We start from the raw sequence: 16,307 nt of genomic DNA on the forward strand, positions 1-16,307 counted from the left end.
CCGCCTAGCTCTTCAAGCCTTTTCACCGTTACTAAGCGGAAAGGCGGTCCGAGTACTATCGGACAACGCAACCACCGTAGCCTACATCAATCGACAAGGAGGGACGCGGAGTCCACAGGTGGCTGCGGAGGCACAGCTCTTGATGACCTGGTCAGAACAAAATCTCAGCAACATAGCAGCCTCTCACATTGCCGGGGTCGACAATGTACAGGCAGATTTTCTAAGTCGTCATCACCTCGATCCCGGAGAGTGGGAGTTGGCGGACGAAGCCTTTCGGCTCATCTGCAGAACATGGGGAGTTCCTCATATGGATCTCATGGCCACATGGCACAACGCGAAGGCTCCACGATTCTTCAGTCGGCGTCGAGAACGGGGAGCAGAAGGCGTCGACGCGCTGGTACTTCCGTGGCCGACGGATGTACTTCTTTATGTGTTTCCCCCGTGGCCGATGATAGGCAAGATTCTTCGGCGCATAGAGTTGCACACCCGTTCCATGTGATCATGGTGGCACCGGAATGGCCACGTCGTCCGTGGTTCGCAGATCTCATCCAGTTGTCAGTGTCATTACCCATTCGTCTCCAGGGGTTCGCGGGGCTCCTACGTCAGGGCCCCGTCTGTTTGGAGGATGCGGATCACTTTTGTCTCGCGGCATGGCTTTTGAGAGGAATCGTCTGAAGAAAAAAGGTTACTCAGACGCGGTGATAGCTACTTTGCTGAGGTCCAGGAAACAGTCTACTTTTCTGGCTTATGTCCGGGTCTGGACGGTTTTTGAGGATTGGTGCGTGCAGCGAGGGTTGGATCCCTTTTCTGCTTCAGTCTCAGATATTCTAACGTTTCTTCAAGCCGGTCTAACCAAAGGTTTGGCGTGCAGCTCGCTACGGGTCCAGGTGGCGGCTCTTGGTTGTTTGCGGGGTAAGGTCCAAGGAACCTCCCTGGCTCTTCATCCTGATATTGCCCGTTTTCTTCGAGGGGCAAAACACCTCCGTCCTCCATTGCGTCCCCCCTGTCCGTCTTGGAACCTTAACTGGGTTCTTTCCGCTCTAAGCTCCGCTCCTTTTGAGCCATTAAAGCGTACAACTATTAAGGACCTTACTTTGAAGACGGTGTTTTTGGTGGCAATTGCCTCTGCTAGGCGTATTTCCGAATTGCAGGCGCTGTCCTGTAGGGAACCGTTCTTGCGGATTTCCGATTCCGGAGTATCCTTGAGGACGGTTCCTTCCTTCCTTCCTAAAGTGGTGTCGTCTTTTCACGTCAATCAGTCAGTGGAGTTACCGGCCTTCACGGTCGGGGAGTCCACTGATCCCCAGTTCAAAGAACTGCGAAAGCTGGACGTGCGAAGGTCTCTTCTTCATTATTTGGAGGTTACTAATCCGTTCCGGGTATCCGACCATCTGTTCGTTTTGTTCTCAGGGCCAAAGAAAGGGGCCGCAGCGTCCCGCACAACGATTGCGCGTTGGCTTAAACAGACTATTGATTCAGCTTACTTGGTAAAGGGTAAGCCGCTTCCGGTGGGTCTTCGGGCTCATTCGACTCGTTCCCAGGCTGCGTCCTGGGCAGAAGCTTCACAGGTATCGCCTCAGGAGATTTGCAGGGCGGCTACCTGGAAGTCCATGCATACCTTTATCAGGCATTACCGATTGGATGTCCGGGCTACCGATTCCGGGGGATTTGGAGAGAGGGTACTCCGAGCGGGACTCTCTGCTTCCCACCCTCGGTAGGTTTGCTCTGGTACATCCCAGGTGTCCTGGACTGATCCTGGTACGTACAGGGAAAGGAAAATTAGTTTCTTACCTGATAATTTTCGTTCCTGTAGTACCAAGGATCAGTCCAGGATCCCACCCGCAGGGCTTCGCTACAGTAACGGAGAGTCCGCTCATAATTTCTTAAGTTCTGCTGTTCGCTTGTTTTAGCTCTCCCGGTTGGGGAGCCCAGTTCAAGTTGGAGTTTTTCGATGTTAGTTTGAATTTTTCTAGCCAGTTTGTTACTTGGTTGCATTGCTGCTTTGACATTACGTATGACTGAGGGGCTGTGACTGGCACAGGGGCTTATATATGGCTCCGCCCACAAGTTTTGCTCTGTCTCCACCCGCTGGTGCGGAGTCACAACCCAGGTGTCCTGGACTGATCCTTGGTACTACAGGAACGAAAATTATCAGGTAAGAAACTAATTTTCCTTTATTTGTATCCAAGTTCTACCTTCCTGTTTATTGTAAGACAACAATTTGTCATGGCTATTGTTTAAAATGTAAACAGACTTGATTAGTAATTCTGTTACTGGAAAATCGGTATATAAAAGTGCTAAATAAATCAATCTAAACTGTCTCCTTGACTTCTCTCTCCTTCAGTCAAAAAAGCCAGACAATCCCTCAGAAGGGCCAAGCATCTTTAGAGAAAAGCCTCCATCCTGTGATGGCACTCAGTACTTCTGTATTCTATTTCGTGAATTTCAACCTTTAGTTAACTCAGGAATGAAGGATCAATTCTCAAAAAAAAAAAAACCAAAAAAAAAACCTGAGGTTGGGTACAGTCCCAAATTTCTCTTTAAACAGTCAATATTTAAGCTAATTCAACTTCATCTCAATTGCCTTCAGCTAAATACACCTAGTGTGAAATCTATTTCAATTTAAAGAAACTCTGCCTTTCCTTTTCTTCTGAACTGGCACACTAATCCCACTCAGCTTACTTCAGTCTGGGAGAACTTTGAAGCTGTCTCAGAGGTAGAAAACAATTTCAAAATCTAATCTTATTTTGTACTCCATCTGTTAGACTTTAGTTTTCAGGGCCTTAAACAATTTGTCACCTATTTTCACAAAACTGATTACTCTCTCTCTAAATGAGTGTCATTCCTTCCTCCCTTAAAGCTGTAGTCCAACCCTTACTGGGGAAAAACAAAAAAAAAAAAAAGCCACACTCACTAGATCCATCTGACCCTAGCAACTACAGGCCCATCTCCTCTACCGTTCCTAATCAAAATCCTAGAAACTGCTGTTCTTTTCCAACTGACTGAGCATTAGGGAAAATTTGAACTTAGACCCACATCAATTTGGCTTTAATACTCTCTTAATACCAAAATCCTTCTCACAGATTAAGAGGTGGTCTTGACTCTGGTCAAAAATTTCTACTCGTTTCACTAGATATTTCCTCAGCCTTTGACACTATCGATCATAGTATTTACTGTTTAGTCTACAAGAATTTGGCCTGGCACAGTCCTCAAATGGTTCAAAATCATATCTAATGGATCACATTATCAATTTCAACACTCTTTCCTCAGATTAAAAGAAAATTATTCCTTACCTGCTAATTTTCGTTCTTGTAGTACTGCAGATAAGTCCCGACAGTGGGTTGTCTCCCCCTTCCAGCAGATGGGAGTCAGAGAAAAACTTGAAAGGTGCTCTCTGCATCCCTTCAGTATTGAGTATATCAAAGCAAGAATGGATCAAGTAAATCAACCTCCAACTATGTACAGTTTGAGGTTGATTTACTATGCACAGTTTTGATTAGAAGTTGTAGTGAGAACAAACTTGCAAAAGGAACCATTGGCATTACACAAAAGTCCTCATACTGTTAATCATTCGAGCTAATATTCAAAAGTACCGTGTAGACTATCCCAAAACCCATATCTACTCTTAGAGTGATAAATTGCAGGAAGACCTTGTGAGATTGGAAAATTAGGCATCCAAATGGCAGATGAAATTTAATGTGGATAAGTGCAAGGTGATGCATATAGGGAAAAATAACCCATGCTATAATTACACAATGTTGGGTTCCATATTAGGTGCTACAACCCAAGAAAGATCTAGGTGTCATAGTGGATAACACATTGAAATCGTCGGTTCAGTGTGCTGCGGCAGTCAAAAAAGCAAACAGAATGTTGGGAATTAGAAAGGGAATGGTGAATAAAACGGAAAATGTCATAATGCCTCTGTATCGCTCCATGGTGAGACCGCACTTGAATACTGTGTACAATTCTGGTCGCCGCATCTCAAAAAAGATATAATTGCGATGGAGAAGGTACAGAGAAGGGCTACCAAAATAAGGGGAATGGAACAACTCCCCTATGAGGAAAGACTAAAGAGGTTAGGACTTTTCAGCTTTGAGAAGAGACGACTGAGGGGGGATATGATAGAGGTGTTTAAAATCATGAGAGGTCTAGAACGGGTAGATGTGAATCGGTTATTTACTCTTTCGGATAATAGAAGGACTAGGGGGCACTCCATGAAGTTAACATGGGGCACATTTAAAACTAATCGGAGAAAGTTCTTTTTTACTCAACGCACAATTAAACTCTGGAATTTGTTGCCAGAGGATGTGGTTAGTGCAGTTAGTATAGCTGTGTTTAAAAAAGGATTGGATAGGTTCTTGGAGGAGAAGTCCATTACCTGCTATTAAGTTCACTTAGAGAATAGCCACTGCCATTAGCAATGGTAACATGGAATAGACTTAGTTTTTGGGTACTTGCCAGGTTCTTATGGCCTGGATTGGCCACTGTTGGAAACAGGATGCTGGGCTTGATGGACCCTTGGTCTGACCCAGTATGGCATTTTCTTATGTTCTTATGGGTGTCTGGACTGATCTGCGGTACTAGAGGAACAAAAATTAGTAGGTAAGGAATAATTTTCTTCCCTGTACGTACGTGGATCAGTCCAGACAGTGGGATGTACCAAAGCTTCCCTACGTCGGGTGGGCCCCGGATAGCCCTGCTCGAATGACCTGTGCGCCAAACCAAATCCCAGTGATTGGATATTTAAGCAATAGTGATGTGCAAAGGTGTGCAACGATTTCCAGGTAGCTGCTCTACATATATGTCCTGCGGCGAGACTGCCTGGCTTTCTGCCCAGGAAGCTGCTTGAGCACAGAGCGAAAGAGCCTTGATGCCCTCTGGAGGTGGCCGACCAGCACCAACATATGCTGAAGAGATTGCTTCCTTTAACTAGCAAGCAATTGTGGTTTTAGAAGCTTTGTTCCCCCTTTTTGGGTCCACTCCACAAGACAAAGATGGTCCGATAGGCGGAATTCATTCGTAACCTCCAGATATCGAATGCACTTCACATCGAGCAGTCTAAGTTCTCTGGGAGCCTTGATAGGGAAGGATGGTAGTTCCACAGATTGATTCAAATGAAAGGCCGAGACCACCTTTGGCAGGAAAGATGGAACTGTGCTCAAGGATACTCCCGAATCTGTGAAACTGAGGGAAGGCTCCCTGAACAAAGCTTGAAGCTCAGAGATCCGGCGGGCAGAACAGATGGACACCTGGAAAACTGTCTTCAGACTGAGGTTTTTGAGGATAGCTGCTCTCAGTGGCTCGAAAGGAGGACCACCTAGAATCCGAACTCCTTTAGAAACCAGACTATATCAGGATGTGATGAAAGAGGAGCTCCATCCAGGTGATGGACGAGGGAACCAAGGGCTGCCACCTGAACCCTCAGGGAATTGTATGCCAACCCCTTCTCCAGGCCTCGCTGTAAGGATAGTATCTGGACTACTGAAGCACGATGTGGAGATACACCTGTGGATTCTCACCAGGCCTCAAAGAGACTTTCCACACCTGCACATAGGAGGTGGAAGTCTTCCTAGCCTTCAGGAGGGTCGAAATAACATCCTCCGGGTAAGCCCAGTCTCCTCAACCTGCGCCTCTCAAAAGCCAGGCTGCAAAACAGAAGTGTTCGAAAAATACAGGACCCTGACGCAGAAGGATGAACAGATATCCCAGGCGGAGAGGTCCGTCCACCATGAGGTTGACTAGATCTGCAAACCACGGTCTTAGTGGACATTCCGGTGCCACTAGAATTACAGGAGCTTGGTGAATCTGTTCTTCAAAACACCTTTCCCACCAGGGGCCATGGCAGGAACACAAAGTAGGAGGTTTCGCGGCCACGGGAGGACCAGGGCATCCACTCCTTCCACGCTGTGCTCCTTTCTGCGACTGAAGAAGCATGGAGCAGTCACGTTCTTTTGAGTGGCCATCAGATCCAGATGGGGAGTCCCCCAGCGGGTGAAGAGGAGAGCCACTGCTTTCTCAGAGAGTTCCGACTCTCTGGGCTCTATGTGTTGACAGCTTAAGAAATCCGTTTGGACATTGTCCACTCCTGCTATGTGGGACGCCACCAGGCGGGAGAGGTGGAATGCCACCCACGCCATTAACTTGTCCGTCTCCCGAGAGACATGGCAGCTCTTTGTTCATCCTTGACGGTTTATGTACACTACCGTAGTGGTGTTGACAGAGTATCCTTACGGCTTGGTGATGAACTAGGGGAAGAAACGCTTCAAAGCAAGATGAACCGCTCTGGTTGAGACGACTGATCGGCCACGTCGCTTGCACAGACGTCCATTGTCCCTGTGCTGACTGCATTTGACACACAGCTCCCCATCTGGAGAGGCTGGCATCCGTGTGATGATCACCCACTGTGGGATCTCCAAGACCACTCCCTGCAGCAAGTGATCCAGACTGAGCCACCAGCTCAGGCTGTCCTTGGCAACTTCCAGCAACAGGAGTGCTTGGAACTCCTGAGACACTGGCTTCCAGCGGGAAAGTAATGCCCTCTGCAAAGGATGCATATGCACAAAGGCCCAAGGAACCAAATCTAAAGTTGAAGCCATAAAGCCCAAGAGATAGTCCCATGCTGTGGGGAGTGAGAGGCAACTGAAGCGCTGTACCAGAGATAAGTGATCAAGCATGGTCCTGATGCAGGAAGACTTTGCCCAAATTGATATTGAACCTTTCTCCTAAGAAGTCTAGTGTCTAAAAGGGAGTAAGGCTGCTCTTGGCAAAATTGACAACCCATCCGAGAAAGCGGAGAAGCTGCAAGACTGTCGACCACCCGCTGGCAAAGGTCCAAGGACTTTGCTCGAATGAGCCAGTCGTCCAGGTAGGAGTGGACTAGAATCCCCTCCCTCAGTAGAGCTGCTGCCACCACAACGACCTTGGTGAAGATGCAGCGAGCGGTCACTAGGCTGAAGGGTAGGGCCTGAAATTGAAAATGTTTACCAAGGATTTTGAAGTGAAGGAAGTGTTGATGTTCCTTGAGGATGGGGGATGTGGAGATAAGCCTCCATCAAATCCAAGGAGGCTAAGAATTCTCCACAGTGTACCGCCGCTATTGCGGAGCGTAATGTCTCCATCCTGAGGGACCTGTTGACCATCTTGAGATCCAGGATTGGACAGAAAGAGTCTTCCTTTTTGGGGACGACAACGAAGATGGAATAATGGCCTAACCCTTGCTCCTTTCGGGTGTACCGGGAGGATAACACCTAAGTCCATGAGCCAGTCGAGCATCTGGCATATTATGTGTTTCTTCACTGGGCCGCAGGGAGAGAAGAGAAACCTGTCCCTTGGGGGGGGGGGTTGGCGCCGAAGTAAAATGCAGCCACGTCAGACACCAGCTCCCACCGGCACACTCACCCAATTGCAGCCACTGACCAGCCCACCAAAAAACAGCAATGGTAAACAACGGCCCCCCCCAAGTCTATGCTGCTCACACCTGGAGCCCCAGGCTACCGGCACACCTGCACAGAAACAACTCTTCCACCCCTCAGCAGTGGCCAACAGCATTTGCTGTCAAGGACCACCACAGACTACTGTAGACCGCCTTCCCTATAGAAAAAAAAAAAAAAAAAAAAAGGTTAAGAAAGGCTTAAATACTTCCTGACAGATCAGTGGTGACAGAGGGAAGCATCAGAGGTTTAAAGGAGCCAGATCCCCTGGCTGTCAGACCTTCCGTATGCAGTGGACGAAGCCCAGTCAGGGGTATCCAACCAACCCCCTGGTTGCCCAGCTCCACCTGAGGGATGGCCCATGAAGGTGCCTAACTCCTCAGGTAGCTTCTGTCATCCTCTATCGCTCTACACCTAACACTTTATGACCAAAAGTTAACACACACCTACTCTGCAGGTTTGCACCTGTAACATCTACTGGAGTCAAATACTGAGGGACTACAGGTGGCACTCTTATGTAGCAGTGCCTCAAAGTTTTGTTTCTCTGACTCCATCTGTTTGTAGTGTATCTGTCTGGACTGATCTGGGTATGTTCAGGAAAATCAGATTAAAGGATATTAAATTTAAACACTGCTAAAAACCATGAGGCTCCTACAATATCTAGAGGTCCACTAAAAACATGGGAGCAAGCTCCTGTCCAGATACATAAATTCAAAGCAAGTCCGTGAGAATCACAAAAAGCTTACCTTAACCAAATGTGGTCTCACTAGCGTAACTACTGATGTGTACCTCTCCACAATAGGGGGAAATCCAATTTCTAAATGAGCTTTGCAGTATCCAGCTCGTTTGGATATTATTTCTGATTTTTTGCACCAAGGTACAAAAAGTTTGTATTCTTCCACAACTGCTACCACCTCATATATCTCCTGCATAGAATAACTGAAAAGAAAAAAAGGAGTCATTAAATCTGCAATGTCTGCCTCAGTTTTGGTTTTTTTATAAAGCTTGCTTGGGTTGCAGATGTAGGTCTCTATGTCAAGCCGGCAACCAAACAGATGAAAGCACTAGAGCCAGAAAGCGCAGACCAGGGTAAGAGGACCTGAAGTAGTTTACACTTCTACAAGTAACTAGGTCACATTTTGACAAATACAGACATTTAAACCATCAAGTATATAAAGAGTTCTACTATAAGCTGGTGTGTACAAGCCACAAAACACCCCCCTCCCCCACCATCATAGCCGAAGTCAGGATTTCATTTTAGCAACAGAAACAGCCAGCCAAGCATTTATTCACCACTTAAAGTAGCATCTCTTACTTAAACAGAAACATTTGTAGTGAGAATAAAAATTAAGGGGGGGGGGGGAAGTCTCTTCTCTGTTTAAGGCACACGGGGAGAAACCTCTGCCATGTGAACACACACTCCTCTTCTGGCGATTCAGCACATGCCAAGCCGCTCACCAGTGATAGCTTCCTTTCTAGGCCTGCCCTCCCCCCTTTAAACGTGAAGGAAGCCTCTATGAGCTGTCCTGGCAGCACACTGCACAATTCTGAGCTCAGGTATCAGAAGTTCACTCATCGGCTTCAACCCTTCCCTGTATAAACTGCACTGGCTGAGTACAAACACTTGAGCCTGGATAATTTTGATTTTGTAAGCTGTAAGTGAACATCAAAAGTGATTGGCCAAGCAGCCGCTAATTACATGAAATCCCAAGGTACTGGCTTACTGTTCATGTGGGCAAATAGCCTGACCTTACTATACAAACAGTTCTTTAGTGTGGGAATGGCTTCTTGTTAATACAGTTCCATAGGCTAACTCTTCAGGAAGGAATGACTTATGAGATTTTTGGGGTTTTTTTAATATAAAAGTTTGGCTGTTACAAAGTACTTGCTACCACCATATGTCATTTTCTTCTATTCTTTCCCCTTCTCCTCCCTATATTATATTTACTCTTCCAGCCTTACCTGGCATCAAATAAAAGGCCACTTTCAGCTGAGCTATGCTGCATGGTTGCAATACTCCAGAACACCAACTAGCTACCTTCCAGTGATGAAAGCTGTAAACCTTTTCCCCCTCCCCAGGCTTCTCCCTGCTCCTCGGCAACCTCTGATCTAGCAGCACCTAAACCTTAAGTAGCCTCACTGGCCAAAAGTACTTTAAGTCAGCCACTGCATAGCTTGTAGAGTACGAGGCATGACAGGTTTTCCCAGATCAAGCAGAATCCAATAACCAATGTCATGCAGTCTGTTCAAAGAAATGAATACTTTTTTTTTGCATTAAAAACTATGGTTATAAAAAAAAAAAAAGCTTTCAAGTTTCATGAAGTCAGTCAGTGAATAGTTATGCGCACTGAAAGAAAAAAAGGAGATAAATGCTAGATGATACCTGGATTACTTAGTACTTGAGAAATACAAACCCTATAATTCTTCTCTCTGAATATTCTTTCCTTTTGTTTATTAGTGGTCCAGCAAGGTTGAAGAAAGTCCTTCTCCAGCAGATATGATGAGGCCCGAATGCCTGGAGAAAGGAGGCTCTGGTCAGAATGCCACTGGACACCAAACACCTGAAATCGAGAGGGAATCAGTGTAGTTTACTCATTAATCACTTACAGTAAGCATAACCCAACTGGCAAGCCAGTCCGTTTGGTAGTTTTAGGTAAGCATTTGCCTTCAGAGACACAGGCATGCCTGCCCTATAAGCTGCTCATTAACCTAGCCCTGCCATCTCCTTCTCACATCTTATGCAATCTAAAAATAAACTAGCTGCAGTCACGAGAAAAGATAGCTGGCACAGTGCAACATTCAGACATTTCCCCTCTGCATGCTAGTCCATTGAAAGGCCACAGTCAATTGTGCGGTCCACTCAAAACATTTTGTCTGCCAGTTTATAGTCGGTATGCACAGAAAGCAAGTTTGCTTACCTGTAAGCAGACAGCAGGATGAAGTAGCCATTACATGAAAGAGGAATAGCCCAGTGGTTAGAGCAGCAGGCTACAAACTAGGGAAACTAGGGTCAAATCCCACTGCCGCTCCTTGTGACCTTAGGCAAGTCACTTACCCTCCAGTGCCTTAGGTATAAACTAAGGCCTAGATGCATCATTTTGCTATAATTCTTGCATGAATACTGCCCACAAAAAAAAAAAAAAAAAGGCGTGGTCAGGGTAATTTGAGTTACCACAACCCACTCTATTTCAGCACGTCGCATAGGTATTTTACCACAACCCGGGTTAAATTTATTGCACTCCACAGCTTGTGAAGTGCCCAGACAGGCATTTCCTTGTTTTGGGCTGCTCCTGACAAAAGAGCAGGAGTGAACGTGAGCCTCTTTAGAAGGCTCTCGTATAAGTTAACTATTGATACCATTGTAGGAGGGTCAACTAGTAACTCAAGATGAGGTTTTGGTGGTGGTCTAGGGTGCTGGGGTGTTTTACATTCACAGTGAGATGTACGAACAGCACGGTGAACATTTGATGAGATTTGGAATGAGAAAAAGTACACAAAGATGAGATTTCTACAATGTACTCTCACCCTATTTATTTATACCACTCTCAGTGGTATAAATAAATAGTTGACTGTGTGCCATCCCAGAGGCTCTTTCACTCCACTTGCCTGAAACAGGATTTGTGATAAATATTGTAAATATGTTTCAGGCATACTGCAGTTTAACACCAGGAAAAAAAAAAAAAAAAAAGAGGTAGTTATTTTCAGGGATAAAACATGGAATAATGTGTGTTATGCTATTGCAGGCAACGTTAAGTGTCCCCCATTTTCATAAATCCTGCCCAAACTCCTCCACTTGACTAAAATTTAAAGTTTTGCATGCACATCTCACAATGCAATAAATAGCATATGCGTTACAGCATTATCTCGGGCGTTAGGGCCTTAACGCCCTAATACATTTTGATGAATGATCCTGTTACATTGTAAGCCCTTTGGGGATAGGGAAATACCTACAGTACCCAAACGTAATCTGCTTTGAAGTGCCAGAAAGCAGAATATAAAGCAAATAAATCCAACAGTGCTGACAGGGAGCCAGCTCTCTGTAAAAGTTTCCAAGAGACTATGCTTTAGCAAGGTTGTCACCTCTCCGGTGAGGCGAGCAGGTATTACGTAGGATTAGTTCATCCTGCTATCTATGGAGACAGGTAAGCAAGTTTGCCAGAAGAAGGAACCAGAGTATGCACAGGCCAGTGGCAATCTCCACTGGTTCTCTAATCACGGAGCTTACCATAAAGCATTTACAAGAAAACAAAGAGGATGGTTGCACTATTTCAATTCAAAACAAAGTGGCATGTCGCCATTAAAAGTTTGTAATATCTCTGAACAAACAAATGACTCAACGAAATAATGAACTTCCAGGCATAGAGGTGTGAATCTTTATGTAAATTTGCTAACTCTTGCCACAGAATCTAGAAGAATCTGCCACAAGAAACAGAGGATCTGAAGGAAGAGATCAAATGCAAGAAGGATTTGAAGGCTGGATTAGCTGTGGGGGGAATGACAGAGGATGTAAGAGGAGCTTGAGAAGAGAAGGGAGCCTGGGAGAGGACAGAGCTGGTCTGCTACAAGTCCCTACAGAGAAACTACACGCTGGCCAAAAAACCTCACCACCGTCACACAGACCATTATCTAATACAGAATAAGGAACTACAAATTAGAAACATACAGATAAAACTAAAATGGAAAGCCTGAGAAACCAGAATCACAGAAATACCAAAGAAAAAGCAAGATATAAATATAAGAAATGCACATTCCCAAAGATGGCAAATTTACAAACTTTTTGATCTGTGTCTAATATTTTTCTAATCTGCTGATCCCAGTCTCTTTGTGCCCCTGATCTGTCTTCTCCCAATTCTTTTCAGGGTATCTTATTCTGTTTCTCTGCCTACTCTTTTCCTTCCTCCTTCATACACAGCACTCTCAAACAGGCTCCCACTCTTGCATTCCCACTCGCAGGCTCCCACACTCTCCACGCCATGTTCACACACACACACCCCCCCTATTCAAAACAAACAGACCCAGGCTGTCTCTCCATTGGAAGCCTGTTCTGCCTCTTCATGTGCTGGCCCTGCGCTTTTCAAGACTCACAAGGCTAGCACTTCCTCTTTGCTATTCTCTTGCACCGCGAGATCAGCATAGAACACCTACTAGCGTCAAACGTTTTGAACTCCATAGGGTCAGCATGAAGGCGAAGCAGGAGAGCCAGCTCTCTTCAACTGCAGGTAGGATGGGGGTCTACCAGCAGCCTCACAGGCCACCTCCTCTTTGGATGCCGCTCCCGGGGGTGTGCGCACACCTGGCAGTGCCGGCTCTGTCCGCAGCAGCCCTGTGACAAGGCCTCTTCTCCAGCTGCTGGGCAGCACAAATTGAGCGGCCCACAGCCCACCCGGGGCTATGCTACTGCTTCATGTTAGAAGACCAACAGGAGGTCATCTTCCAAATGTCAACATTCCCTAGCTGTGACATCAGACTTGGATGGGAAGTGGGCCTGCAAAGACATCAAGTTAGGATGGAGACAACTCCGTAATCCAGGTTATAGCTTCCTCCCTGCTATTGTGCTAGTTACACCAGCACAAGTATCATGTAACTAACTGTTGTGTTTATTTCCCCCCCCCAGTAATGAATCTTGACATGCTGCCACAGTAAGCATTTCTTCTGGAGCATAGGTCTGCAGCATCTACCCAGTTCTGACCCTGAACAAGTAGGCTGGACTAGAACTGGTACCAGCAAAGGAGAAAACTGCGATCATTTACCACATCCTCCCAATTCTTCTCCTTCCCATTTCAATCCCATCCCAACATACTTCGTCATTCAGGAAAGCACTTCCTAAGTTTAACTCTGTTCTCCTACGACTTTAAAGGAACGTTTGGCTGTGTGTCCATAACCAACGGGTAGGAGTGCAAGAGCATTGGCACATGTATATAGTGTAAGAAGTAGGCAAGAAGAAAACGAAGAGATTACTTGTACTTAGAGGAAGGCAGCATGCACGAGTGGTAGTTAGGGTCTAAGGCGGCATTTAAAAAAAAAAATCTGCATGGCACAAACTGTACTGTGTCAAAGCCACTTTTTTAAATTTATGAACCTTGTACATTTAAAAATAGTTATATGTATAACAATGATAAAAACCAATACATAGAGCATAAAAATCTGATTTTGAACAAAAAGGAGATCCAAATTAAAAAAAACCAAACACACATCTATCAGTATGCCAACACGGAGTAAGAAGGAAAAGTGAAGCCCAGCTTTCATGAAGTTAGCATGGGGCACATTTAAAACTAATCGGAGAAAGTTCTCTCTCACTCAACGCACAATTAAACTCTGGAATTTGTTGCCAGAGGATGTGGTTAGTGCAGTTAGTATAGCTGTGTTTAAAAAAGGATTGGATAAGTTCTTGGAGAAGTCCATTACCTGCTATTAAGTTCACTTAGAGAATAGCCACTGCCATTAGCAATGGTTACATGGAATAGACTTGGTTTTTGGGAACTTGCCAGGTTCTTATGGCCTGGATGGCCACTGTTGGAAACAGGATGCTGGGCTTGATGGACCCTTGGTCTGTCCCAGTATGGCATTTTCTTATGATTTTCCATGGGGAGGGGGAGAGAAGAGGGGGAAAAAAAAAAAAAAAAAAAAAAAAAGATACATACCCCCCCCCCCCCCCCCCCAAACAAACAAGTCCTAAGCATAGGGGCAAAATAACCCTTTGGGGCCGATGCAGAACAGTTCGCACTGTTTAGCCCTTTATGCTAAAAGGATTAGTGCATACAACCCCTCCCCCTCTCCAGCAAAACACCAATAGCACTCATCACATGCAAATGTATGTTGATGAGTTATTCATACCAAATTTTTTTTTTTTTTTTTTTTTTTTTTTTTTTTTTTTTTTTTAAGCGTCCAACCTGTATGTGTTTACGCTCAGAAATTAAAGCCTGCCCGGAGCAGGCATTTCTGAGCACCCCAAAGAAGTTTCAGAAAAGCAGAAGATACTTTTCTGTACATCCTCGACTTAATATTGTGGCAATATTAAGTCAGAGTAACCAGAAAGTTAAGATTTAAAAGAAACACTGGTAAAATTGAGCGTCCTCTTTCCTAGCCTGCAGACTGCTGACCTCTCCCAGGTGCCCACTGCCAAGGAGGTGTTAGAGGCATGCCATTGACCCTAGTGCCTCCTTGGCAGCTCAACCCCTCATTTATATATTGCATTGCACACCCAGAAGAGGTGCCTGAGCACCCGCTTTCTACACATTCATTGCATCAGCCCCTTTGCGTGTTAGGTCCAATCTACAACAATCACCCCACAATCAGTCCCTCTCGTGATCACTTAAAATAAAATATAAAAATAAGACTGTAAGACTATCCAACATATTGCACTAAATTATAGGCAGTGAGAAGGGCTGGAGGAGAAGCCAACAGGGGATGAGAGTGAGGAGGAAATGAGGGATGGAGAGTGGGAATGAGATAGTATTTTGGGGGGGTTGTAAGAAGGACTGAGAGATGGAGGCAGTCTAGGGAGGTGAGAAGGTTAAGAGCAGAGGTCCAGAGTAAGGATTGATTAGAGAGGGTATCAGCTGGAATTTGGGATGCTGAGAACAGAGTGATGGTTGAGGGAGATCACACTCCTGATTATTTTGGTCATCCACTGGGGTCATGTGACTTAGAATGCTAAATGGGGTCACCTTGGCTAAAAGATTGGGAAGCCCTGCAGATCTCTAAAATTGGTACACCCTTCAGGTGAGCAATGGAGGTTGCCGTGGCTCAGATTTGATGTGCCCTTACTGCGTCTGGGAGTTTGTCTGTGTGACAAACAGACGTTAACAGTGGAATAATCAAGTAGCTAGGGTATATTTAGAAACTGGCAAACCTGACACATTCAGGTTGAAGTAAAGAAAATTGTGAACTATAGTTTGGGAATTGTTCTTTGAATATAAAGAGCCAAAGCATGAAGAGTGTCTTTCCGTAGCATGTGGCTTCGGGGAAAAAAAAAGCTGGTAAAGTGTTTTAGATGAACCACTGAGACTATTTTCAGGAGAAAAGCTGGGTTGGTTGTTAGGGTAACTATCATGGTAGAATTGCAGGTATGGAAAGTAGTGAACTAAGGCTTATAATTCACCGACTCTTCATGCTGTGATAGCTACTAGAAATACTTTCCATGTGAGGGATTTCATTGTGGAGGAGTGTAACAGTTCAAATGATGGGTGCATGAGTCTTTCCAAAAACTATGTCCCAAGGATCCACTGGTTTTGTGATCGGGGTGGGGGCAAAGTCTTATAGCCCTGTGTATGAAATAAGATCTCAGTGGATGTATAGAAATAGATTCTCCATCCAAGGGAAGGTGGTATGAGCAATAGCACTTAGGTGTACCCAAATGGACGATACCGCTAATCCAGAAGAATTTGCTGTGGAGAGCTATAAAGTGGATCGCTGCATTAGTACACTAACTGGAGTACCTCCTCCCATTTTCCAGCATAATTCTTACATGTAGATGTTTCCTAGTGGAAATAAGAAAAAATGTTCAATATCTGTTGGAAGAGAGAGATGTCCTAAGGCCTGCCTTTCAATCTCCAAGCAGTCAGATGTAGAGAGGAATGTAGGGGGTGAAGTATTCCCAGAAGGGATTCTCTTTGGTCAGAATTTACATTTGATTGTGCATTTAAAGTGAAAAAGTCTGCTACTCTTTGGATAGAAAGTTATGAGTCCACAGAAGTATATTAGAGCTGGAAAACACAGCCACACTAACAGAACTGAAGCTTAAACAGCCCACCCTCAAGCATTAATACAGTTCTCATTTTTCCTGAGATTTACGGTCCTCTTGGTTTCTCCAAGTGCATTAGTGCACACGGGAGGTATACCATTGTGGTCTTGGCCATACTAGTGCAATGGGAATGA

General features: G+C 45.2%; 1 protein-coding gene across 1 annotated transcript in view; it reads right to left on the reverse strand.

The window, feature by feature from the left end:
- COQ10B (coenzyme Q10B) overlaps window positions 1-16,307 on the reverse strand; it is a 79,562-nt gene that overhangs the window by 26,162 nt on the left and 37,093 nt on the right. The window contains exons 2-3 of the mRNA XM_029606051.1: window positions 9,845-9,991; window positions 8,177-8,369 (exon numbers count right to left, since the gene is read on the reverse strand). Coding sequence (XP_029461911.1) covers window positions 8,177-8,369; window positions 9,845-9,991 — 340 coding nt within the window. The remainder of the gene's footprint in view (window positions 1-8,176; window positions 8,370-9,844; window positions 9,992-16,307) is intronic.

This window comes from Rhinatrema bivittatum, chromosome 6, assembly GCF_901001135.1.
Source record: "Rhinatrema bivittatum chromosome 6, aRhiBiv1.1, whole genome shotgun sequence".
Taxonomy (NCBI): Eukaryota; Metazoa; Chordata; class Amphibia; order Gymnophiona; family Rhinatrematidae; genus Rhinatrema; species Rhinatrema bivittatum.